At 37.4% G+C, this 26,017-nt stretch overlaps 1 protein-coding gene across 6 annotated transcripts in view; it reads left to right on the top strand.

Moving 5' to 3' along the window:
* The window catches only part of MCTP2 (multiple C2 and transmembrane domain containing 2), a 224,358-nt gene that overhangs the window by 76,002 nt on the left and 122,339 nt on the right, over positions 1 to 26,017 (top strand). For 4 of the 6 annotated variants that reach the window (XM_045561772.1, XM_045561773.1, XM_045561775.1 and 1 more), the window contains 5 exons: positions 9,122 to 9,264; positions 10,038 to 10,114; positions 10,658 to 10,769; positions 14,787 to 14,822; positions 24,315 to 24,479. In XM_045561772.1, coding sequence (XP_045417728.1) covers positions 9,122 to 9,264; positions 10,038 to 10,114; positions 10,658 to 10,769; positions 14,787 to 14,822; positions 24,315 to 24,479 — 533 coding nt within the window. Of the gene's footprint in view, positions 1 to 9,121; positions 9,265 to 10,037; positions 10,115 to 10,657; positions 10,770 to 14,786; positions 14,823 to 24,314; positions 24,480 to 26,017 lie in introns of those variants that run through there. The other 2 variants (XM_045561774.1, XM_045561777.1) reach the window with 2 other exon arrangements.

A 26,017-nucleotide genomic window follows, 5' to 3' on the forward strand; every position in this document is an offset into this window, starting at 1 on the left:
GCTCCAGGCGTGAGGGCCCAGGGCACCAGGAAGAAGCTGTATCACCTTGGATGACACAGCCTTGTAAGGAACACCACACTGCATTGGTTGAAGCGGTCACCCCATTCACGGGGATGGGTCAGACAGCCTGCTTTTTGATGAAAGAAGAATCACAGAATTTGGGGGTTATGTCATAAAACTGCTCTAGTTATGAAGGCTTTAGAGTGAAAACAATCTGAGGCTTGGCTCTGTGACCTCATTAACTTTCCTCATCTTTTAAAAAATTTTTTGTTATATATATTTAAGGTATAACATATTTTGATATACACATATGAAATGATTACTCTAGTGAAGCCAATTAACATACCCGTCATCTCACATAGTTATGTGTTTTGTGCAAAGCAAGAGCACCCAAAACCTACTAACTTAAATTTCCGCTATACAATACTATGTTATTAACTATAGTCCTCATGCTCTGCATTACTTCTCTAGACGTATTCATCCCACGTAACTGCAACTCGGTACCCATTGATCTCCTTCTTCTTTCCTCCCTCCCCTGCCCCTGGAAACCGCTCTTCTGCTTTCTGATTGTATGTATTAAACTTAAACTTCTTTTTTAGATGCTACGTATAAGAGAGACCAGGCAGCATTTTTCTTTCCGTGCCTGGTTTATTTCACTTAGCATAATGCCGTCCAGGTTCATCCATGTTGTTGAAAATGGCAAAATCTCCTTTTATGAGGTGGAATAATATTGTGTGCTATCTTTTCTATAAAGGCTGGTGTCCATTTCATTAGACTTAGATTTATGCTTAAATAAGAGCTTGGGTGGGGGATATTTTTAGTATTTTTAATAGAAAGGGGAATATTAGGGCATTAACAATCGTATGTGCTTTGACAACATGGATTTCTGGAGCACAGATTGCTAACCTGCATGTGGATCAGGTGAGTTTCACCCTGTACAGATTCCAAACAGCTACATTCATTGGCTCTCTGGATTACTCCTTTCTTGTTTTCTTTTTACTGCTGCATTCGTGCCACTGCCTCTCCTCTCCTTTTTTTCTATGTTGTCGTGCTGCCTTCTAACCTTACATAAGTCCCTCGTTGTTGGCATTACAGGGACAACCATGCATGAGGTCTCTGAGCAGAAGTTCACACTCCTGTGTGCTTCTGGTCAACGGACCAAGAATAGGGGTACAGGTATATTCCTTTAATGCCCACTTCACAAAAAGCCAATTAGTTCAATCATCAATTCACCAAATGCCCAATTTACTGAAATTACTGGGATTCTTCAATATATTGACAATGTTTTTCTTCCCTCTCTTTATAAAGTTACAGTTATTTATATTCATACAGATGATAGAATGGGGACTTTTAAAAACACATTTTGAAGGTCTCTGGGTTACATTAGTTGATGGATTATGAAGATAAAACCAAAGCACCATTTTAAACAATATTTAATTTGTGTGAGGCCAAAAAAAAATGATAGCAGAGAATGAACATGTCATATCCTAGGCTGCAGAGCCCTGAAAGGGAAGACTGAGGACAGAAAAGAGAGATATAAGGGAAGACTTGTGGGGAGGTGAGTCTGAGGGTGGTGTGGGGTGGGTTTGGAGGAAGTTCAGGGAGGCCATGGTATGGGGGAGAGTATGAATGCCCCAGGGATACCTCGTTCCCCAATTCCCTAGAACTTGTTTATATCCCATTATTTATTCCATATAAGTCATTATAAACTTTATAAATAGTTAAGATAAACAAGTTTTGGTAAAATTGATCACTTCAGACCATTGATTCCACTGTAAGTTGGTCATTGGACATTGTCTCAGCTAATTGGACTTTGGTAAGTTGCCTGGAGCCATTCATCCCAGGGTTCACCCATGGGCAGGCCTTGTCCGCGGTGCCAGTGGGATTCTACACACGGTGGGTCCACGGAGAGGAGGGAAGGCAGTCAGACTTGGGAGAAAAGTTCAATCAGGGTGTACTAACTGGCAAAATACAGATGGCAAGGCCAATAGAAGATTAGGGAAGAAACTCTTGTTCTGCGGTTGGTAACAACAGCAGCAACAATAACAAAACCAGCTCCTAAAAACTTGCAGCCCCACCTGCCGAAGAAAGGTGTGCCAGGGTGTACCTGGGAGTGTGCATGTTCCCTTCATTTAATTTTAGTGGATAAAATCTGGCTTGGAATTCTGCTAGCCTTGAATCTACCACCATCTTAGGTAATAGAGATTTTTCTCTGTACAGGAAAAGTTCCTTCTTTCTCAGGTGACTGAGAAAAAATGCCCTCTAAATTTCTGCGATGTCCATACTGTTTCTGAATTGGCAAGTTAAGAGTGCGGCGCTCAGATGCTGCTTGATCTGCATATCTCAGCCTAACTGCTAGGGGGCAGCAGCGGCACCTGTTCAAAACTCATCTGGAGCTTTTTTTTTTTTTTTTTTTGCCTTCTGGACATCTTTTATTTAGCCAGCATCAAAGAAAGAACTTATGGATCCCATATAAATGTAGCTCAGGTTCAGTTCTTTTTCTGGCAAGGAGAAAAGACTCTAAATACATGTATATATTCAGAAGACTCTGAATGTCTGTGTATAAATAGAAAGGTCACTTATTACTCTTACCCTAGAGGATAAGAAAAAAGTCAAATTTATACTTCTTATATGTTTCAAAATACTGCTTATATAGTCTGAGTTCATATGTGCAGTTCAGTTTCCTCAAAAACCTGGGAAATAATTGTTGACTTGAATCCAGAGTTTTAAGCTTTCCTTAAGAATGTTATTATAAAATGTAAACTCAGTGTAAAAAATGGTGATAATTTCGTTTTGTGAACAAACAGCTGCTTTGAGAAATACATTTAATTAGAAAACTTTTCTAGCTTAAGATGACCTTTCTTTTGGAGAAACTGCATGGCTAAATTTTATAATTTGGTAGACATGCTTTGCTGATGGCCAGTAAGTAGGCTTTTCCTATAAATGGTGCTTTTGTATGTGACACAGTAAATTTTTAGTTCAAATTAAGAATGCTAGTCATTCTGGTACAAATTTATGGGGTACATGTGCAATTTTGTTACATGCATAGACTGCAAGGTGGTCAAGTCAGGACAACTATATTATCTGTCACTGAATAACATACATTATTAGGCAATTTCTCATCAGCTACCCCGCTCCAGGCCCCGTCACCCTTCCAAGTCTCCGTTGTCTGTCATTCTCCTTTCTAAGTCCATGTGTACACAGGAATTATAGTTTTGAAAAAATATATTGCATAGTAAGTTTTTGTGTATGTATGACATACGCATAAGTAACCATTAAACTGAGTTGTAGAAATATATTTATGGGCATAGAATACTAATGTGTTATTGACTGAAGAGAACAGGTACATAATACTGTATGAAGGCCGATTCTGTTTTGTAAAAAGTGTGTGTGTACATGTCTGTATACAAGTATACAAAGTCTAAGTACGTATCAGCATACTAAGCTTTTCTAGAGTAATAATTTTTTAGCGCATCTTGACTTACTGCTTTTTCTACCATAGCCATGATTTATATAAAAAAAAGCAAAGAGAAGTTGTTTGTAATCAGAGCTGCATTACAGATTTGTTTTATTTGCATATTACAATGGCTCTTAAGCCATTCAATGTGATAGTATCTATTTCTATTTACTGCTTCTGTTGATCCTGGCCATTTTCTTCATAACACGCTCAAGCTGGAAACAGCTCCAAAGGATGATAAATAAAGTGCCAAGAGGAGAACAGAAATCTTCAAATTCTATGGTTCTTGGCGGCTCTTGCCCGATGATAGACCTGAGTTGTCACGTGTCCTCACCAGGCTGCCTGTTATTTTAATCAAATATATCTCCAAAGTGCTCTGAAATCCCAACTGAATAACTTGACGACTGTAGGTAAGGAAGTAGCCAGTACTTATGAGGACAAGGTGATTTTTAGTTTTTATGTAGCTCTTTCCTTTCAGGACAGCTCAGACTATTTTATAGAAATTTTCCCATATCACATGGAATCCCTGTGAGAGGTATGTAAGATAAGGAATTTTCTATCCAATTAATGAAAACAGGTGATAGAAATCTCACACTTTCGGAAATGGCAATAGAACGGACATTATAGAAACAATTTAGCAGTGCACATTTTCTTGTGCAGTGCACAATTAAAATACAGTAAACGAATATTTAATTAGTGCTACATACCTTATCATACACTCTCCTCTTTTCAACTTAAGTGAGTAGTGATACTAAAAATAGTTGCATTTACAGTGAGCCGTTCTCGGTAAATGGCTAGAGCCTGCTGTCATTGAAGTATATTGGTTCATTCAGTTCTCAAGATAATCCTTTGAGGTTGGCAGTTTGCTATCTCACGAGTGAAGATGGGCAGGCATAAAGAAATGGAGTAAATTGCCCAAGGTTATACAGTTACGGAAAGGAAGGTCTGGGATTTTAATCCACCATGTCCATCTAACTTCAAAGTTTATTCATTCATTCATCAAATATTTATTATATATCTACCATGCATATTAGGCACCTCTGGGCATAAATCTTACCTTCCAGGAGGTTTGATTTGGAGGAATTTAATGTTATGTTCATAGGTGGTCCAAGTAATGTTGTGTACATTAAATAATTTTGTGAAATACAGAGTGGAAAAGTTTTAAGCAGTTTTTATGATTTGTCTTCACTGCATTTCTTAGCAGAATTTGATATTCTACTCTACATTATGAAAGTTCCAAGCCAGACAATAGTAAGCAACTTTTCCCAGTGGTTTTTACAACATACCCCTTCCAGTCGTGGAGCGTCTCTGGAGGTGAGGTCCTGCGGATCACACTCTGCGAACCCCTGGATAGGTACTTCTCGTGGTCCGGGCCCAGTTTTCTCCTCCGTCCTCAACTCTCTGGTGCTGTAATACCTCAGCTACCATGTTTCCTTGCTTAACCTCTTTCGTACTCACTCTAAATTATAAGCTGCTGCCAGATTTATATTTCTAAAGCTTGGCTCTGATCATTTTACCCTCCCGCTTGTGAGTGAACCTGAATTTCCTTCCCTCTTCATACTAAAATAATTCCAGATGGACCAAAGAGTCAAGTGTAAAAAAAGGAAAACTACAAAACCAGTGGAAGAAAACATAGCTGAATTAATTTAAAATCTTATAGTGAGAAAATCACTTCTAAGCAGGATGTTAAACTATAAAGCCATAAATAAAACTTTGGTAAATTTAACTAAATAAAAATAACGAATTGCCGGAAATAACATAAGTCTAAACAAATTGTGACAAGATTTATAGTCAGCGGCTGATTTCCATAATGAAGGGCTCATTCAAATCCATAAGCACAGGGCAAACCAAGCCCTTCGTGTTCATTTACCAGCAGTTCCAATGTTAAAAATTTCCACTGAGTATAATCACTTAGGAGCTCCAAGTCAGTTATACAAGGATTTTTATTGCAGTATTGTTTGTACTAGCAAAAAGTTGGACGTGATGTAAATATCCATTATTTAATGATTAGTTAAATAGATTGATGTACCACAATGAAAATTTATTCAGTTTATTTTTTTAAAAAGTGGGTCTCTATTGCTCATGTGAACAGAGCTTCAAGATATGTTAATTATAAAAGCATGCAATCAGTTAAAAACAATTCTTGTATTTTTTTTTTCCTGCAAAATGCCCAAAAAACTGTTTATGGCAGATACCTTAGACAAATGTAAATCAGGGAAGAATGCTAGAGTAAAGAGTTAACTTTTCATTTCATCCCTTTCAGAGTTGTGTGTATATATTACTTTTGCTAAAATATATATCTATATAAAACACCCAGGAGAACAGGAAAGTAAAACACCTATATTTCTTACAGAATAACAGCTAAAATCATTATTATTATTTTTAGGGTGCTTTGGCCTCTGACTTGAACCTGCCTTTTAAACTTTATTTCCTATTATATTTTTCTCCATTAATCCCTGGATAAATTGAAATGCTTGCTTGGCCCCACACCATGCTAGTCATTTTGGGCCTGCTCCCAACCCCTCAGCTCCAATGCGTCCTTCTGGCACGACCTCATTCCTTCTCTGCGTGTTCTGATCCGTCCATATTCCAACTCCCTTCTCCTTGATTTCAGTGCCCACAGGTACCCCACTAGAACTAATCTTTCCCTCCTCTGAGCCGTCATAACCCCCAAGTTCAGTTCTGTTTGGCCACTTCCCTCTGAGACCTTGCGTTGTGTTTATGGGATGCCCACTGCCCGTCGGGTGCAGACTGCCCAGCACAGAGCCTTGCTCGGAAAGGCCCAGGAACTGCCTGTGTCATGTGAGCATGTGTGACAGGCCCCCTGTCAGGGGAGACGTGATGACCTGTAGTGTCAGTGCGCCTGAGCAGAAACGAGGACTGTCACACTCGGCTGTTAGGAGTGGGAACTGCTGCAGCGTTTGGGGGCACCCATAACTGGATGTTAGTTTGTCTCAGCATATATGTTCAACCACGGTGCATTTAGGGTGGAGCAGGACACTCAGGCCATCGATTCTGAGGTTGTGTCACTCCATCACGTCCTCATGGCAGAATCTGTGGCAGCCGCAGGATGGAGGCATCCATCGTCTCTGGGCTCGTAGCTTCTTTCTGGTCGCGGAGCACCGCACTGCCACAAGAGCCTCATTGTGCATGAAGCTCCCAGTGGAAAAGGTTAAAGTCCACCCATTCAGGTGTCATCTCATCATTTGTATAATCTGGGAGTTGCATTCCTGAGCCGCCAACCCCTTTTCAGAACCTGCCTAGTTGAGATGTCACTTCCCTGACAGTGAGGCACTTAGGCTCAGAGAGAAAATCACCATGTGCTCCCCCTTTCTCAAATTTTCCCTAACAATTAACGCCGCACTAACTTGACACCCTCTTTCCTTGTTTGGCTTTGTAAACCCTGGTCCCTTTTTCTATTAATTCCAGACATTAATATTTTCTTTCACGCAACTGCCGCCATTCACCCGTGAAACAGTTTGAACATTATGTAGCTGTCAAGATGCCTGGGGATTACCCAGTATGCCTTGCCTGTGAGAAAGTGACACTGCCGGGGCCTGGTGTTGAGATGTTTATTTTGAGAGTGCGCTGACAAGCATGAAGGCCTGATCCCAGAGTGGCAATTTCATTTAATTAAAGGCCTCTTTTTATTATAGTTTTCCTATACACACACACACACACACACACACACACACACACACGAATGATTGTTAAAGTCTGACTCGCCACAGGTGTTCCTTCTACCATAAAGTGAGGGGGTGGGTAGATTGCTCTCCCACTGGTGACCGTGCCACCGAACGGCTGGGAATGCGCTCACTTTTACTGTTCTGCTCAGAACTCCTGCGGAACACGGTGTGTGTGAGTGTGTGTATCCAGATTTAAAATAAAGACTGCTGGACCTCTACCCCTCTGTTGCAAAACTTCGAATGTGAGATTTGAATATGTTTGTGTGCGTATTTGTAGTTTATTTAATTTCTTTGTTTAAAGTTAGTACCCTTGCAATACTGGAAGGCTAACTTATCAAAATTGCACCTCAGTTCAGGGGTCCCCAACCTATGGTGAGTTGTGTAGTTACTTCATTATATATCACAATGTAAGAATAATAGAAATCAAATGCACAATAAATGTAATGTGCTTGAATCATCCCAAAACCATCCACCCCCCCTCCCCTCCCCAGTCCATGGAAAAATTGTCTTCCATGAAAATCATCCCTGGTGCAAAAAAGGTTGGGCATTGTTGCCTTAGTTGATCTATTAAGGCTTTTAAACAACGGATGTTATTTTACTTTATAGTGATGTTAATTTCAGTTCAAATAGCTGGGAGATGTATTACGTTCATTTTTCAGTGATTTGTAGTACTGGAACTAAATAGAAACATAAAAAGGAGCTGAAAAAATAAAAGATGGAAAGGTATTAATGGTTTGGTAAATGTTTGTGACAGAATAACTTAATTAATTTTTGGTATCATTTTCTTAGACTATATCAGCTCGACTTTAATATCAGAAATGCATTTCAGTCAATATCCTGGGTGTCTGTCTTGGGCACTGTGCACGGCGCTGGGGATTCTTCGGTGGACAGAGGGCACTGCTGTCTTTGTTTACTTATTCACAGTGCTGCGTTTCACAGTTAACTATAAAATCATAACTCCCCAAATTAGATTGTTTGCTTCTTTGTAGCATGATCAGCCGGCCTTCAGTTAGCCCCTCATTGACTGCTCATTCATTTGTGCCTTCTCTACTCACCGTTTGCTAGGTGTTAATGAACGAGTACATCCCAGGCACCGTATAATGACACACACATGCATGTAACACACAAGCGTGGTACATAATTCATGTATTATGTTAGCCAGTGTTTTGTTTTCTGTTTTTGTTTGTTCATTTGTTTGTTTTTAATTTCAATTGATCTGAAAAGTGTGGAGGGGGGTTTGCCATCGGCCCTTCTTTTTACTTTGGGCATAGCGACTGGAGGGACATTATTCATTTCTTTTGGCATCTGTTTCAAAGCTCTCAGGGAGGAGCGGGCAGGTCAGCTGTGTCAGCTCTGAGGCCAGCTGAGGGCCGGCTGATGTGGAGTTCAGCTGGCCTGGGTGAGACAACGGTCGCTGCTTTAGTGCAGGTGCAGAGAGGCAGCAAAGAATGGCAACTTTGTCGATTTAATCTCTACACCCCCATTTTCAGTCTTAGCCCATCTTTTGAGCCAGTGATTCCAGAGATTTATTTATTATGAGTGTATGTTAAAGTACAGGATTCTGTTGACTCAGCCATCTGGCTAAATGTTTGGAGCTGGTTTCTTTCCCTTTTCACTGACTCACGGCCGTTCCTGGGAGGGGTAGGCTTCTCCACAGGATTCCTGACACCGTTGGCTGGTGCTGGTGGATTTTATTTCTTGAAATTTTTCTGAGTAGTGTAGAGGTGACCTACCCACAATGAAACAACACAGACAAAGCTCAAGGAGTCCATTTACATTCTACCACTGAAGGCAGAAAAGAATCATTCATTTATCCCAAATTTTCTCGCGTCTCTCTCGCCCCTGCACCTCTGAGGACTCAGATCTCTGTGCAGGGAGACCTTAGCCTGGGGAGTGTGGAACGGGTCTTTGTTTAGTGGAGATCCCAGGCTTTTACATGTATTTTAAAATTCGGTCTTGTTCTCTTTTTCTTTTAAAGGTACAAGTGATCCCTATGTGAAATTTAAGCTGAATGGGAAGACGCTATACAAAAGTAAAGTCATATATAAGAACTTGAACCCGGTGTGGGATGAGATAGTTGTGTTGCCAATACAGAGCCTCGATCAGAAGCTACATGTGAAGGTAATCACAGGCAGCTTTCGAATCTGCTTCCTTATTAAAAACATTTCTCGGCAGTTATTCATGCCCTCAACTTGCCCAAATTAATTCTTTTATTGTTCTCAGGAATAGATTAAAAATATTATTATAGAAGGAATTCTTTATACTATTTGTCAAAACTGTATCTTTCAGATCAATGAGATAAGCTCTACTGAAAATCAGAGTGAAAATAATATCTCCATTGATTGTATTTAAATTTACCAAATGTGGAAGAATTATTCCTGGCGGTGCAGTGGCGACAAGTACTAAAGCCTTTCTCGTTAGGAATAACTTTATACTTAACAGAGCTTTAAGCTACTGGTTGTGAGCATCAATTGCTCTAACATCTGGGTGAAAACTGCATGAGTTGAGTGCAGAATGGGACTGCTGTAGAGTATGTAGCAAATTTCTATGTAATTGGCAGATCTGCTCACCGTGGAAAATACTAAATTTTAATGAGAGGCCGTTTAAACTACAGAGAGTGGTCCATTGTGCATAACACTTTAAAGGATATAAATAGTGCCTTAAAAGTATTTTTGGCTCTTGTTTTGGCCACAGTAGGCAATATGGGCAAGATTGAATGATTTTGTTCTGTATACATAGGCTTGGCTAAATTTCTCTTTAACTGTACTGTGCAAAGTATTTCAAAATCTGAAAGATCGATTTCCAAATTTCCAGCCTATTGCATTTGTTAGTAATTTGATAAACTTGGTTGGTTTACCATATTCATGTGTTGCTGGCCTCTGCCCTCTTTGCAGGTATATGATCGAGATTTAACCACATCTGATTTCATGGGTTCTGCCTTTCTCATTCTCAGTGATCTTGAGCTTAACAGGTATTGTATTTTTACCTATTAATTGTTATTAATGAATTTCAGAGGGAACTCAAGATAATGTTAAATGGTGCTTGCTGAAAGCAAATGACAAAAACAACATAATCTGAATGAATAAAAGAGTGCTTTCAAGTGTTGTTATAACTCTCAGTACCTTTTCTAAGATTTTTGCTTTTTAGGTGCCAAATATATTAGTCAGATGTTAAATATTTTATAATGTATTCTAAAATGTGTATTGGATTTTGTACTGTCGTCTGTTAATACTCAGTTTCAGTAACCTAACTTAAAATTAAAACAAGTATTTAAATTTTATTTGGACCATAGCGGAAGGGGATCAGTTAACCAACTGTTGAATTAAACAATGCCAAAAAAATTTCTCTACCCTGAATATGTTTGGTTTATTTTCATTAAATTTGGTGCTTTTTTAGCATTTTGTCTAATCTTTATTCATAGCTAGGAGACTTTTACCACAAGCTCCCTATGCCTTATAAGACTATGCAGTCCTGTTAATGAGTGCTAAAATTATTTATTGCTTCTTACTTTCAGAACGACTGAACATATTTTAAAATTAGAAGATCCAAACAGTTTAGAAGATGACATGGGAGTGATTGTCTTAAATTTGAACCTAGTAGTAAAACAGGGTGATTTCAAGAGACATGTAAGTGTGACACTTTTGCTGTTTTTAAACTCTTGATTGCAATTGTCCTTTGATTACTGTGCTAGCAGATAGCTGACAATTTTGTAATTATTTTGGGGGAAAATCATTCGTTTTATAGAGACTTAAAGTACCTATCTGTACTATATACATCCTCTGTTTTGGAAAGAAAATCCATTAAGGAATTATCTCTATTTTAGCTAGGGATGTGGTTAGTATTGCTATTATGAAAATTTACATGCTGCTTATGGTTTGCTTAGTATAGATCATTTGAAATATACTTGTTCTAAGTGTTAAGGCTCCTATTTAATGTTTTAGGTCCTAGATGACTTAGGTATTTTCAGTTATGAAAAGCTCCATTCCCAGGTTTTAATTATTGCATTGTATATTATTAAGGTTATTAAATGTACATTTGCAGCATTTTGGTTCCTTCTTATTTTTTCTTTTTCACTTTTAGCTACCAAGTTTTCCTCTGGGATGCTTTTAGGAAGACACAAATTGTAATGTTCTCTGGTCTGTTACATGGAAATTTCTAGTTACTACACTACTTATTAAAGATGTCTGTAACATCAGCATAGCATTAGATTTTGTCATAATATAATTGGGACTCTGTTCTTACGAGCAAAAATGTGGCTACAAATCAGTCTTATTATGTAATAGGAATTATACCTTATAATTCCAAGAATTAAAATGAGAACAAAAATTATCTTTGATTATAACTTATTTGAAATATATTTTTAAAGCCAACTAAAATGCCTACTTGAAAAAGTATCAGATGTGCTACAATTTAACATGTTTAGAATGCAGTATGAAAACATGAAGCCTGTTTGTAAATTAGTCCTCTAAAAATGCAGCTTGAATAGAGGCAGTGGAGTGGATGGATGAGCAGAATAGTCTTAATCTTGACATCACTTATGCTTTTAATTGTAATTTGTTTCATGATGAAAACTATGGCTGATTTACTGGTAAACTAACAGAAGATAGCCTAAAAGAGTTATGAAAACTGTAGTTAGTGAGACTTTGCAATTGCCAAAGGATGGAGGAAATAAGTGCTATTTTTAATTTGAATTTCTTACCTATGGGAATTTACTTGACAATAATGGAATAAAACTCCATTTATTACTTTTTTAAAAAACTAGCACTATTAACAGTTGAGAGCTCAGTAAAATGGATATTTTGATGTTAAAATGTCTTAAATTAATGTTGAAAATTTATTTATTTCCTCTCCTACATAATGAAGGAGGGATTTTCTTTAGCTTCCTCTCAGTCTTGACAGTATTGCCACAGTGTCACTAGGGACTCAGTGGGTATAGTAGGTGACCGGTTAGTTGAACTGGATGCCAGGTTAAAATAGCGTGCAATGCAAATAAGTATCTTTTGCCACATGCTTGAGCACTTGCCAGCTGATGTGTTCTACAAATGTCTTATATATTTAAGTGGGGTCTATAAATTTGGATGATTTGCCTGTGAAAATAGCTGCATATTTAAATGACTACTCTTGTGATTTTTTTTTATTCTTTATTGGATTACGTTTAGCAACAACACTGGCACCTAAAATATATTTGAGTATTGCCAAAATTTGGAGTTTCAAAGTAATAACCATTTCAGTTTCAGCTTATTTCAAATTGCAGAGCCATTAATACTGGATGCAGCTTGGATGTGCTTTTGTAACACATCTCAAAGAATGTCTCTCAGTGTCCAAAGAGTAGCCCCTGTTCTCATCTTATTTAGTTTAGCCCTTCTTTCATTTGGCTCCGCACCTCCTGTGTTGAAGAGCTTGTCAGACTGTCTGTCTGCTCACTCACGTGCTTTCTTATTTTCTTTGTTCTTTGTCTGGCAGAGGCCTAGTGTGCAATTTATTTATTTTATATGTATATTTTATGGGGATATAATAATATAGAAAAGCCTACTTATTCTCGTTTGTTCTGATTGGTAATTTTCTTTATTTCTGTATTCAATCAAAGAAAACAGATAGAGGAATAATTTATTCTGGGCCATATGGGGGTATTCAATTTACTGCATACTGTGGGCCCTTTGGGTAAAACAGATATCAGGAAACGCTTATTCTTTTCATTGAGTTTAAGTTAATATTTAAAGAGATTTTATGTTGGGATTTTAAGTGAGAATGACTAGCACTTGGGACTGGAGGTCAATAGATTATTTAATTGAGATAATTTGTTTATTAATTTCCATTTTATTTTTTCCATCATTACAATATCATACAAAATAGTTTCACTACCTTAAAAAAAAAAAAAAAAAAACTTGTGCTTTGCCTATCCATTCCCTTTCAGTTTAAACTCTGATGGAGAGATTTCAGTTTAAATTCTCAGTTTTATACCCATTTTCCCATCCATCACTGAGGCAGTCTTTGTTGCTTTAGAACCAAGCTGACAAAAATCTTAGCATGTGCAAAATATGTATTAATTTACCATCAGGTCTAGGGATTTAAATATATATGAGCATGGTACAGGAAGAAGGGAAGACACTGGCTGGAATGCTGACAAACTTACTATCTTTTTTTTTTCTTGATAAACATAGGAACGTAGTTAAAATTATGGGCTCTGTCATCAGACTGCCTAGGTTTGAATCTTAGCTCCACCAGTGGTCTGGGCAAATTTACAGATTTAACTTCCTTAGCTATAATTTCCTCACGTGCAAAATGAGAATACAAAGGGTTTCTGTTTTCTAGGGTTGCAAAGATTGAGATTATCAAATTTGGTTCTTGGAATTGGAAAGAGACAATATGTAGTAGTTGGTAGCATTGTAGTAAGTGAATAGTAACAGTCATTTTCCATTAATTTGTTTATCTGTTTTGTTTATCTTTTGTAAGTGTTATAAATATAAAATGAGTTTTTATATGTCAAAGCTCTAAATAGTCCTGTGCACCTATAAGATGGTAATCAGTTTTTGTGGTTGGTTTGGGTGAAAATATCGTTTTGTTGGGAAAATATATATATTTAAAAAACCCTACAACACCTTATTTTAATACCCAGGTGTTAGTGCCTGTAACTCTATGTCATGTGCTGAATGTTGAACTCACAAGTTCACCAGGGGAAGTGTTATTAATGAAGAATATTTTCCAGTCATTTCTGTACCAACATTTCTAGTTGCTAGTCAATGAAATGTAAGTGAATTTCCCCTGAAGACTGTTTACTTTCTGGTTTCTAATGTATTGGGAAGACTTATTGGCAAAGTGGATAGGTCATTTACCTGAAGGTAATTTTTTCTTTAAGCATAATTGTAAATGTGGTCTGCTCGATTAGGTTCACACTGAGTTGTAATCTCCCAAATTTATCCAAGTGGTCACAACCAGTTAGCTGGTTAACCAGCCCAGAGTAGAGTTTTGCAGTACTGAAGGGTGACAGGAGCAAAGAGAGGATTTTGCTGGGAGACAACTGGTAGAGGAAATTTAGCAGCCTTAGCATGACAAATGAGAGATCAAAAGAGAATGGTGGTGAAGTTTCTTGCTGTTTAGAAAATGTTTTCTTCCCTCTCTCAGTGCTATATTAACTCCTTTTCTTACTAATCCAACGATTCAGAGTTTTTCCTGTTATTTTGAATATTGAGATTTAATCAATGAAAGAACCTGGAATTATTTTTCTAGCATGGAAAACTATGGAAACTTAAACAAACATTGGTGGTGAATTTCTTAAACATTTTCATAATGCTATCTGAACATTTCAAGTAGGCGAACTCTGTTTTTTTGCTTTTTTTAAGAGAGAAAATTTTAGTATTTTCAGGTAATTTAAAAAATATACTCCTAAGGATAGAATAGTATTAGTATGCCATTGCCTTTTCATACTGAATATTTGAGAAAAGGATGTGACACAACCATATATATGACTTTTCTTTGTTCCTATTTTCTTGATCAACTGCAGTTTCTCTGTAACTTCAGAACTTGGGTGTTAATCATCTGAATGTAATGTACACCACCTAACATAATATAATTACATTGCTAACGATTCTGTTTCCCTCTGTTTCATTTTGCCATTTTCAATGTTGCATGGACTCAATCTTTAGCGTTGGTCAAATCGGAAGCGGTTAAGTGCCAGCAAGGTAAATATACTTGTTTTTCTTTAAATGGTTAAAATGTATACATAATTGATATTACTTGACCTTTATGTATAACACCATTCTTTTTTTCTTACTGCTGTTATAAATAAGAAGAAAACAACCTTCCCTTAAAATTTTTTATTTAATAAGGGTATAGCCAGATATTTGAACTGACACTTGTTTTAGTGGTGACATTTTATATGTCTTGGCAATGTTAGAGTGTTACACTTCATTAAGCTTGGATTATTTAGAGTTTAGCATGGTTAGATTTAGTCTTTTAGAAAGTTATTTACCCTTAGATGGAAACTAGCATCAGTGTTAAAGGGGCAATGTAAAGATTGAAAGGAATGTGTTTTATTTTTGATATTGGTAAGTCTCTTTTATAGCTTCTGAAAATCCATTTATTACTTTCTTAGTAAAAGTTTCTTTAAAGATTTCTTCATGAAGTGTTGGTGATTTCTTACATTGTTAGTATCTTAAGTAATCATACAATATTGTCTACTTTATAAAAAAGTATAGCAATGCATTATTAATTTACCAAGTTATTCAATTAACAAGTTGAAACTTAACTGACTACATGTGAAAATTAATGTAAAAATAAACAAAACAAAAATTTTTAACTTAATTTAGCACGTCTGCTACTTTTTAAAGAGAAGTAATCAACAAAAAGTAATTTCTATTAAATGATGCAATATTTCAGACTCTTTGTTCCAGTTCAGTTTCTGAAAGGTGGTGGTGGTGGTGTGTGTGGTTGGAAGAGAATGCATGGACAATCTCTGTGTACGCATGTATTTGCATGCTCACATATATGTGCACATACATATCCCAGCCCTATTTTTTAACCCTACTATACCCCAGTTGCTTATTTCCCTGTAAAATAAGGAGTTTGATACTGGAAGTATCATCTCCAGCTTAAAGGGTGTGTGTGTGTGTGTGTGTGTGTGTGTGTGTGAGAGAGAGAGAGACAGAGAGAGAGACAGAGAGAGAGAGGTTGATTCAGGAGAGAGAGAGATTGAGAGAGAGAATGAGTTTTAATCTGAACAGCACTAGTTACTTAGGAAGAAAGCCAAACTTTCCAAATCTTGCTTTGCAAACCCAAAGGAACCAAAGTTCTTACTCATATTTAACTAAATTTTGCATTTTAAACCTTTTAAAATAGTGATGATAAGGTATTTTGTTATCCTATCACTTCACTTGGTTCCCAAGACCGATTCTTTTCATAAATAAAATTAAAAGCTGGTAATAACATTGAGCTGTCTCAAAAATGCCTCCGACTTTTGTCTTATTCCTTTATAGTCACTAGAGGGTAGAAGAACATCATTTCTCAGGACAGCAAAGAGCCCCTGCTCCGGCTCTCCCGTGTTAGGAGTTTCTGTAACCACCCAAAGCAGTAAAGTTTCCCAGAATGCTTTGGTGAAGCCTGACAAAGCAGTATTTTCTCGTTTATTGATTCTGCTGCTGCACTAAAACACTGGTACTGTACATCAATAACCATCTTTAGTTAGGGAGCTTTGGTCTGTGGAAGAGCACTGGCAGTTTGTGGAAGAACATAAAGGCTAGAAAGAAAAATTGTGAGCTTGGGGAATATGGGAGTCTGGGGAGGACAGGAGAGGTTATGGAAGAATGGCCAAAGGAATGAAGAGGGATAGAAAAAATGTTGACGGCCTGGATAAAGATATCAAAAATATGAAGGGAACAGAGCATCCCGGAGAGCAGTATTTATATGTATACTGCAGAATTGTGTCTTGGAACTGAGTTGTTGTCTGGTTTTTTTCGCCCCCCATCTAGTAGTTTCTAGAATTTTGACTTCAGTATACTGGGCTCAGGGATGTGTAATATATGTGCAAACCTAGTATATATGTTTAATAGAATCATAGATGAGTAACATTCATTGAAAGATATTTATTATCATATTCGAGACATGCAAGTTATATATTGCTGAAGAATTGCAATTGTTACGGTGCCTTTTCGCTTTTGAGAATATGCAGTTTTAAAGAGAAAAGTGAGATAGATTCTCTTTTGGGCTTGTACAAATGAGCCACGTGGAAACTTCGTAGACACTGTGATTAACACTTTGTAAAAGTAGTTAAGATACCCTGTTCAGCCTATCTTTTGGTATGTTTAAACTATAAGATTCTTTTTGTGTGATTTCCATATTACACTTAATATTACATAATAGTTTGATGTAAAGAAGATTACTTAGCTATAGGTATCTAAAATTGTACTAGTCCTAAGTAATTTATTACCTATATAAAACATCATAGACTTTTGTACCTCAATCTTTTTCTTATAATAACTTAGCTTTATTTAGATAATTTCTTCTTAACACTGTAACTTTATAATTTTGCACCATCCAAAAGGTTCCTGAATGGCAGAACCTTGGTAGACTCTGTTTCCTTACTATTAAGTCCTGGATTTCAATATAGTAAATACATAGAGATTGCCTTTAAAAATCGATTCAGATTTCATCCAAAAGCCTTTTAAAGCAAGCATTTAAACGAGAATTGGGAATTTGATTTAATAGGACCTGGATCAGGTACCTACTTTTCTTTGTATATTTATTGTACATAATCTTTGGTCTGAATAGATTTGTTTCCAGGCCTCACTTTTCTCTTTCCTAATACATGTAATGGTTATAGAGATTTAAAAACAATTAACTGCAGTCACTTTTCTTATATAAAATAGTCTAACATGGGGAAAAAGCAGTTATAAAAAATGAATTTAGCAAATCACTGACTGTATTCAGAAACTTTACACACATGCATGCACACACAAACACACACAACCCTGCTATCATTTGGGGGATACATAGGTGCTATGTCTGGCACAATGGCTCTTTAGTTATGGATTTTCTTTAGATGTATTTTCACTGAGATGAGTACATCATCCTACATAGCCCTCTTTTGAACCATTGTTTTATGTGTTAATAAGTCAGGAATCTAAGGGAGGAGGCGTGACCTGTACTAATGTAACATCATTTCTTTTTTTCGTTATGAAATTAGTTGACTAGTGTTTGTCTTCATATTCTTTTATTTCAGTTCTTCTCTGTTATTGCAGGGGCTGACCTCTGCAGGCTGTGTTTCCTAAGTCCCCCATCAGCTAGCCTACAGCTGGCTTCATACACAGGGAGGAATTGGCACAAGGTGATTTGATATAAAAGAACTTAAATTGAAAGAGGACAGAATTTGGAGGGAAGCTTCATTTCTCCCTATCTCTATCTATCTATCTATCTATCTATCTATCTATCTATCTATATCTATCTATCTATCTATCTATCTATCTATCTTAAATGAGCTGCTGTGTCACCAGAGCCCAGGTGGGAACCAGGGGGAAGTTTTATGAATGCTTTGTATATAGTTATATAGTTTTGGGTTGAAAAGAAGTTACTCAAACTGGAATAGATGCCTCTCCTCCCAACTTCTTGGTGAATGTCCACTCTCACTGCACCTCTGTCTCTGATTGAACTCACATGTCTTATTTCTGTGTAGGCTCACAAAGTAGTACAAGTAAAACCTTCATGCAAGAGGAAATATGTTCCATTTAAGGAACTAAAAGAAGGATATTGTGCCTGGAACACTTCCCCAATTAATAAAGTGATTTTTGTTTGTTTGTTTTGCTCTTTTTCATTTTCGCATATTCTTCACTGAATTCAAATGCCCACTCATGGTAACACCTTCTTATCTTTTCGTTTTCTTGGCTAAACTCAAAGGATCGGAGAATTACAAACTCAAGACAGGCACATTTATCTATATACCTATCTGTCTTTGTCTGATAGCCTGTCTATTTATCTATGATCTAACGTAGTTAATCTATCTAATTTATCTGTCTTCATTATCTATTTCTATCTGTTTTATCTATCACCTGTCTATCCATCAATCAGTCGATCAAGATATGGCACTGCACTGACCCACTGCTGAAGGTCTTAACCTTGATTCTTCTGCTGCCTTGTTATGAAGTCTAGGTCAGCATTAGCCTGGGGAGAATGACCTCTAGGGGATTTCTTCTTTTCTGGAGCTTGCAGCCACATTCAGGTGAGGCCATCAATTTACTGGAATTATCAAAGCTGGTGTGTGCCTTGAGGCCAGAGAGACAGAGACACTGTCTTCCGGAACATTTCATCAGATGCCTCCTCTCGATAACATTAGACTCAGCTTTGCCCAAACACCATTGTTCATTGAGCACACACTCTTATGGCAGGAATCCTGTCCCTGTATACAAAGATGAATTAGACTCAGCTATCAGAATTGAAGAATGATAGGGGTATTTAGAGGCTTTGGTGAGACTCTTATCCTGGCCTCGGAGGGAGGTGGGTGAGGTTGGCTGAATGCTGGGCTCAGAGGAAGCTTTCAGAGAAAGAAGACTGGAGTGAATCTTACCAAATGAGAAGGAAGAGGAAATGAATTGAAACATTCCAGTATAAAATAACATGGTGCATAGCAAGAGCTCAAGACTATTTATTACAGGGCTCCAAACAATTTGGTTTTCCATGTGTGCCTCCTGGACCAGCCACAGCTGAAAATTGTTAGAAATGCAACTTTTTGGCCCCCATTTCAGATCTCTTTAATCAGAAACTCTGGGAATGAGGTCCAGCTACCTTTGAACAAGCTCTGCAGGTGACTCTCAAGCATCTTGGAGTTTGAGAACTTTGAGCCTCCTAGAGGTTAGGGCAAAAAGAAAATCTTTTTAAATCACATAGCCTTCATATTTTTTCCTCTTGCTTTTTTGGATAGTAGGTAATGCATTAGAATTTTCTTGGTCCTAAACTCTGGGAGTCATGGGGTATTTACAGTCTTTATTTTTTTATGTTCTCTTAATCTAACTTTTATTAAGTACAAAAATTGAGTGATGATATTCCCTTATAATTTAAAAACATTAAATTTAATAACAATGCTTTTATAGTTAATGTACTTATACACAAAGATTATTCATATCCTTAGAACTGTGAAAGAGTTTTCGTATACAAATATAAATCTCATCTTCCACGGACACGTGGGAAATTTAAAAGGTTTTCTTTGTATCCTTATGCAAAGATGTTTGTGTAGTTCTAGAAGAATTTATGTCTACAGGATCCTCTTCAGATGATGTAGAGGAGCTGCCGAGTAGGATCTTTTCTGGGAGCCTGTTCCACGACGTATGGCTCTTGTCATGTCATGCTATAAAAGCTGTTGACAAGGAGCAGTAGTTTTACATGTTGAAAAAGCTTGAAAGGAATATTTCAGTGAAACCTTTTATAGACTGAGTGTTTTCTCTTAGCTTTTCAAAGCAGTGGTCAATGTAGTTGGAATCTGGCTTGACGATTCATTTTTCTTACAGAGTTAGTTGATTTTTTTTTCATGCATTTGTTTCCATTGACTCCTTACTTTCCTGTGATGACTTAGGAAAAATAATCAATGAGAATCTAAGTAGAATGGCTTGGCAATTTGGAAACACTGATGTTTTTATACTTCTGTCACTGAGACAATATATTAAAAGTACCCATGTGGTATTTGGCACCTGGTGGGTGTGCCCTGGTCAGTGCTTTTTCTTACTGTCCTCTTTGTTTGTTTGTTTGTTTTGGTATTTTGTTATATGCAAAAGAGTATTTTGGGTAATTACCCACGGGTATTGACCAGCAAAGGCAGTTCTGGAGCACCGCGTAGCTGAAGGTAACCTTGCTTCTGGTGGCTGCGGGCTGTGGCCAAAGCTCCTGTGTTCATGCCCTGCTTTCAGTATTTCTTCACTCCTGACATCTCTGCCACTCATCGTGGCCAGGGACAGAGAGGAGTCACGGAGCTGGCCTGTCCCCGTCATCCCTGGGTTTCCTTTGCAGCCAAGCCAAGGAAACGAGATTCTGAAATTCACATCACTCTCTCCTCAGCATGCCCTTGGCCAAAATCCTTAACACATGCCACCAAGCTATGGTCCATTTTGTATGTCCCAAGAATGACAGTCCATTCACTGTTCCAAGAGTCTGTTCTTAGATTGAAAACTCCTGAGGATGCTCTACCTGTTTGAATCCACCGTATATAATCTCAGTCTCACTCCAGAATGTCTTCCCTTCCTGCCTTGGCTCTGTGATTGTCATGACCCAGAAGTAAATGCATATTTTCAAAGCTGTTTCAATTTTACTGAAGTCAGTATGTTTCTCAGCTGAATACCTCACCTCGTTTTCAGTATTAATAACTGCTTTAGATGGAAATCACCTTTTGTGTTTTAGAATGTGTGGGGATTTGGTGGGGTGGGGGCTGACGAAGAGAGAGCAGATGAATGGGTCAACACAGTCATTGTAAAAGGTTCTGATCCTCCGGGAGGAAGGAGAACAATAACAAAACTCCGACGTACTATATTTTATCTGTTATGTCTGCGAAGGGATTAGGGTCAGGACCCAGAAACTTTGCACTATCTCCTGGTGTTTGTTTCAGTTCAGGTGGGGTGGCTTTTCCCTTCGATGGGTCATTTCCTTCTCTCCTTTCACATTCCAGGCTGCATTAAGATGACAAATTTCACTTATAGGCTTGGGCACAGACATGAAAACCTAAGCTATTCGGTGAACTGAGTGAGTGCAGATGAGTCGATTTATTGTGGGGGAAAGGCCGTGTTTGAAGAGCACAGAAGATTTTGAGAGCCCGGCTCTGCAACTGAGCACACATAGCATGGCCGGGGCCCTGCCCCCAGCTGCAGACTCTCTGCTCTCAAGCCTCCTCAGGCCTCTCAAGGGTGGAAGAGAAATGTTAAAGTAATTAAGAAACTTCTTGAAAGCACCCCCCAACCCTGAATCTGTGACTCACAGATGAAACTTTATTTTAGAGATAACCTTATAGTGGATTTTGCAGAAATATTTAGGGTGCAATAAGTAGAATAAAGGTTTTGTGTTCTTTTCTATCTGTGAACTCTGCAATAAATACTTCTCTTCTCCTGCCCTGCCTTTAGGAAGGGGGAGAAAAAAAAAATCTTGGACAGCAAAGAACAAGTCCATCAGATCAAACATGACTGCGTTAAATACTAAAATGTTCAAAGTCCGACTGAGACAGATAAAAGCTTTGATGGAAAGTGGATATTTCCCAGGGACATTACAAGCAATAATCCAGATGTTATGGTGTAATGCAACGAGTGTCCGTGGATAGATCAGGAGCTCCAGCCAAGCCGCGCCTGATACAGGCCTCAGCCTTGCCCTCCCATGCTGTTCTGCCATATGGAACCGATCTCTAGGCCCCCTTAATAACCAGCTTTGGATTCCATTTTCACAGAGCTCATAGAGCTAAGTGGGGCTTTTTTATGGACAAGTTAGATAGAAGCCTTTCCAAGATAAACATCCAATTTGAAATTAGGACATACCAAGCCGCAAAATTATTTTAGGGCATATTTCATGGAAGTGCTGCCATTTTTCTTAGGCAATTGCCAGACTGTAGGATGCCCTTTGATCCTTTGTGGACATTACTCCCTTTTTTATAAAAAGGATTGTGAAATAGTTGCAGTGTTTAGGGAGGAATATATCTGTCGGAACTTTGAAACATGGCCGTGGGACAGGTCATACTTTAGCTTGTTGGTTGGCAAGTCAAACTTTAAGGAGAAAAAAAAGCAAAAAGAGGAATTGTGGCAGGATCTATGAATCAAAACCTCATTTTGGTTTTAAAGATAGAAGTTTTCAGCCCATGTACTTAATGAACTATAAAAATGTATTGGGTATGTCTATATCTATTTATACGTCTATAGATATATATGGTGATGCTGAGTGTCATTTTCAGCAAATATAAAATCGCTTAATTTTAACTATTTCATAAACCTTCATTAGTGATTATGTTCTATCTGGAATATATATATGTGTGTGTATATATATAAAATAGATATTTAGGAGTGAAAATAAATTATTAATGTTTACCAGAGGAGAGGGTTTTGTTTTTTCTTTTTAAATTAATTCTCTCCACATTTGCTCTCCCTTCTCTGTCTGGGCACCTCCCAAACCTGTGTGTGTGTGTGTGTGTGTGTGTGTGTGTGTGTGTGTGTGTGTGTGTATGTGTTTCAAGAGAAAAGCAACATAGATATGAAGTTTAGGAATAGATATTCCTTAAATGTATTTTGCTTAAGGTCATCATAAAACGATTAACAGAATGCCTGGAGTGGCGTTATAGCATCGTTTATTGAGAGTGATGGAATGATGTGGGTTGGATGAGGTAAGCCAGCATATAATTAATATGGTCTGACATACCATTTGTTGTGATAAATTGTGACTAACTGGTGGCCGAGCAAATTGGTGTCTAAATGATCTGGAAGATACAGTAAGCAGATGACAGGAATGGATATACAGTGTTAGAAATTCATTGCTTTACTATGATGCTCGACACCATTTACATTCTTCAGCCGTTTATGTCTCCTTCAAAGAAAGAAGTCTGTCCTGTGCCATTTCACTTATTGAATGGAAAAAGTAAATGAACTCCAACTAAATGCAGCAGGTGGCTCATGTGGGGACGGTGACTCAAACCAGCTAGCCATGAAAAGCCATGGTTGAATGTGAATATGCACTAGGTACTGAATGATATTCAGGAACTTATGGTTCATTTTGTTAAGTGTGATCAGGATGTGCTGGTTATGTAAAAACAAGTATGGGTTTTGCTTTAGAATATTTCAGGCAGAAAAAATACAGAAAGGCTAGGTGAAATGAGATTGGCAAAATGTTGAATCTGGTGAATGATCCCATGGAGATTTATTATACCATTTTCTTTACCTTTGTGTATGTTTCAAATTTTACACAATGGAAATTAAAAATAAAGTGTGGATATTCTCTTTATAATTTAATAACAGAGGACATTTGCCCTTTTTTTGTAAGGTGTATATTAGTGTGTATGAGTCATATAGTTTAGAAAAGGATAAAAAAAAAAAAAACCCAAGTTAACAGTTACTGAGCCCCTACTGGGTCGTAGGCACTGAGATATACTTAAGACATCCCTCTCACCAGCCCACCCCATGCCCACCACTGCAAAGCTGTTTGCACAGCTAGGCCAGTGTAGGCTGTATGTGGAATTGCGAATCTCACGGTACTGTTGGGCTTTTAGTGGTAGCCCAAGAACTGAAGGGGAAGTAGGGAGAGATTCATATGTGAAGAATACATTTGAAGCCATTATTTCTAAATGCCCAGGAATATTTTGTTTCCTTGCAAAGCAATGCCTTGTTCTTATATCTGTTTCCCAGAATGCCTTTCTTTCCTTCATACTATTAAAGTAGCTAAGGACCCAGTTTAAGGATTGATACCAAAGAGCACACTGGGTGGGAGTACAGGCAGTGCCAAATCAAAGTGTTGCTTATGTTCATTCTTCACTACATTATTGCAAGTCCAAAACCCGAGAAGACAGTCTCATAACTGTGACTGCAGGTTTGCGAAACCAGTGAAGAGTAACACTTTTCACCAGGCAGGGAGTGACTTTTATAATCAAATACTGGAAACTGGAATTCCTACGATCACCAAAGTCACTCTCAAGAATTATCAGCAAGTTTATATGTCATCTTTATTTTTTGCTTTAGTCCTCTTTGATACGCAACCTACGGCTCTCAGAGTCCTTGAAAAAGAACCAACTCTGGAATGGGATTATAAGTATAACTTTGTTGGAAGGGAAGAATGTCTCAGGAGGAAACATGACAGAGATATTTGTCCAGTTAAAACTGGGGGATCAAAGATATAAAAGTAAGGTAAGTTCTACAAATTCCATAAGGAGAACTATATCTTTAAGAGTAAACATAAATTAAAAATTGTTTTACCACTTTAAATTTCACAAGAATAGAAGTAATTTATATTTAGCACTCCTAACTATATTAAGGAGCATCCCATAAAACAAAATAATTGTATAGATGTAGTCAATTAATGTGGGTATTGTTTTGATTGCTTAGTATAATTTAATATAGTAACTAACTCAGCTAGAGAAAGCTTATTAAATCATAGATGTGAATGCATGATTTATGTTCATTTTGAAAATAAGCAGTGTTTCATAGAATTTGAGAAAAGGGTAGCTAAGTGTTTTCAAAATGCTACAAAAATAAAATTGCATGTGTTATTTGGATTAAAATATTTTAGATAACTGAAAACATTTTCAAAATTATATACCCTTTGCTTTCTCTTACTTGTTAGTCTTAATGCTAAAAATAGATATCTAGTGTTGCTGTTTTTTGCTGTGATTTTTTTTAACAAAAACTAAAGTATTAAAAATGATTTATTTTAAACAAAAGTAATGGCATTTTTTACTGTCTTTAAGAATAATTCATCTTATTCTGCCAATCCAAATTCCATTTAATTTTTAATTTTAGTAATTTGGTGTGAATTTTATTTCAAAAACCATAGTCTCCACACTATGGTAATTAATTAGTTTTACATAACTGTCAGACAGGAATATTTCCTATGTTTTATGCATTGAGGGACCTAGGGAACTTGAAAGTTAAATCACTTGCCAAAAGCCACATGGAAAAGAAAGAAATCGCTAGAAGATTTTGAAAATAGACCCAAAGATATTTGCCATTTGGGCCTTTCCAGCATCTAGGACATACCAGATGCAGACGAGTTGGGAAATGATTTAGGGAGGCAAGAGGTTGTCTGCGCTGCAAGATTTTCAGTGCAAAATCAAATATTAGACATCATTTACTTGAGCACAAAGCAGTAGAGGATTGAGGCCCACATTGAAGAATAGTTTATAAAAAATGTGAAAAATTGAGGGAGAGTTATGCCAGAAATCTGCAGATAATTATTTTGACCAGGTAATTTTAGGCTGTGCCTTAGAGTGAACGTATCCAGGGTAACCACATTTCTGTACTAAGATTTCTTTAGCTGGCCAGGGTCAGGCTAAGGATTTATGGAAAAATTATTCATCACTAAGCACACTTAGCCCTTTGGACTAAGGTGAAGTGTAGAATTAGTCCAATATCTGCTACCTTCCCCCTTGGGGAATACTGCATTTAATTTGTGGTCTAATAGATTTCCGCCCCCCCGCCTGGTTTCTAAATTCTATGATCTGATATATTAAGCCTGATGTGAAAAACAGCTTAAATGATTTTATGTGACATTGGCTACAGCTGAGGTCTGCCCATGTTATTCTTACGTAGGAATAGTTGGTGCTAGGATTTAATACTTGATGCTTGTGCCCTCAGAGCCTGATAGTACTTAGTGGCCAACATTTTTGCTCACTTTTTATTCACAAATTGTATCTCTATGTAAATGAAACCAAAATGAAAATCCTGCC

This window comes from Lemur catta, chromosome 9, assembly GCF_020740605.2.
Source record: "Lemur catta isolate mLemCat1 chromosome 9, mLemCat1.pri, whole genome shotgun sequence".
NCBI classification, from domain to species: Eukaryota; Metazoa; Chordata; class Mammalia; order Primates; family Lemuridae; genus Lemur; species Lemur catta.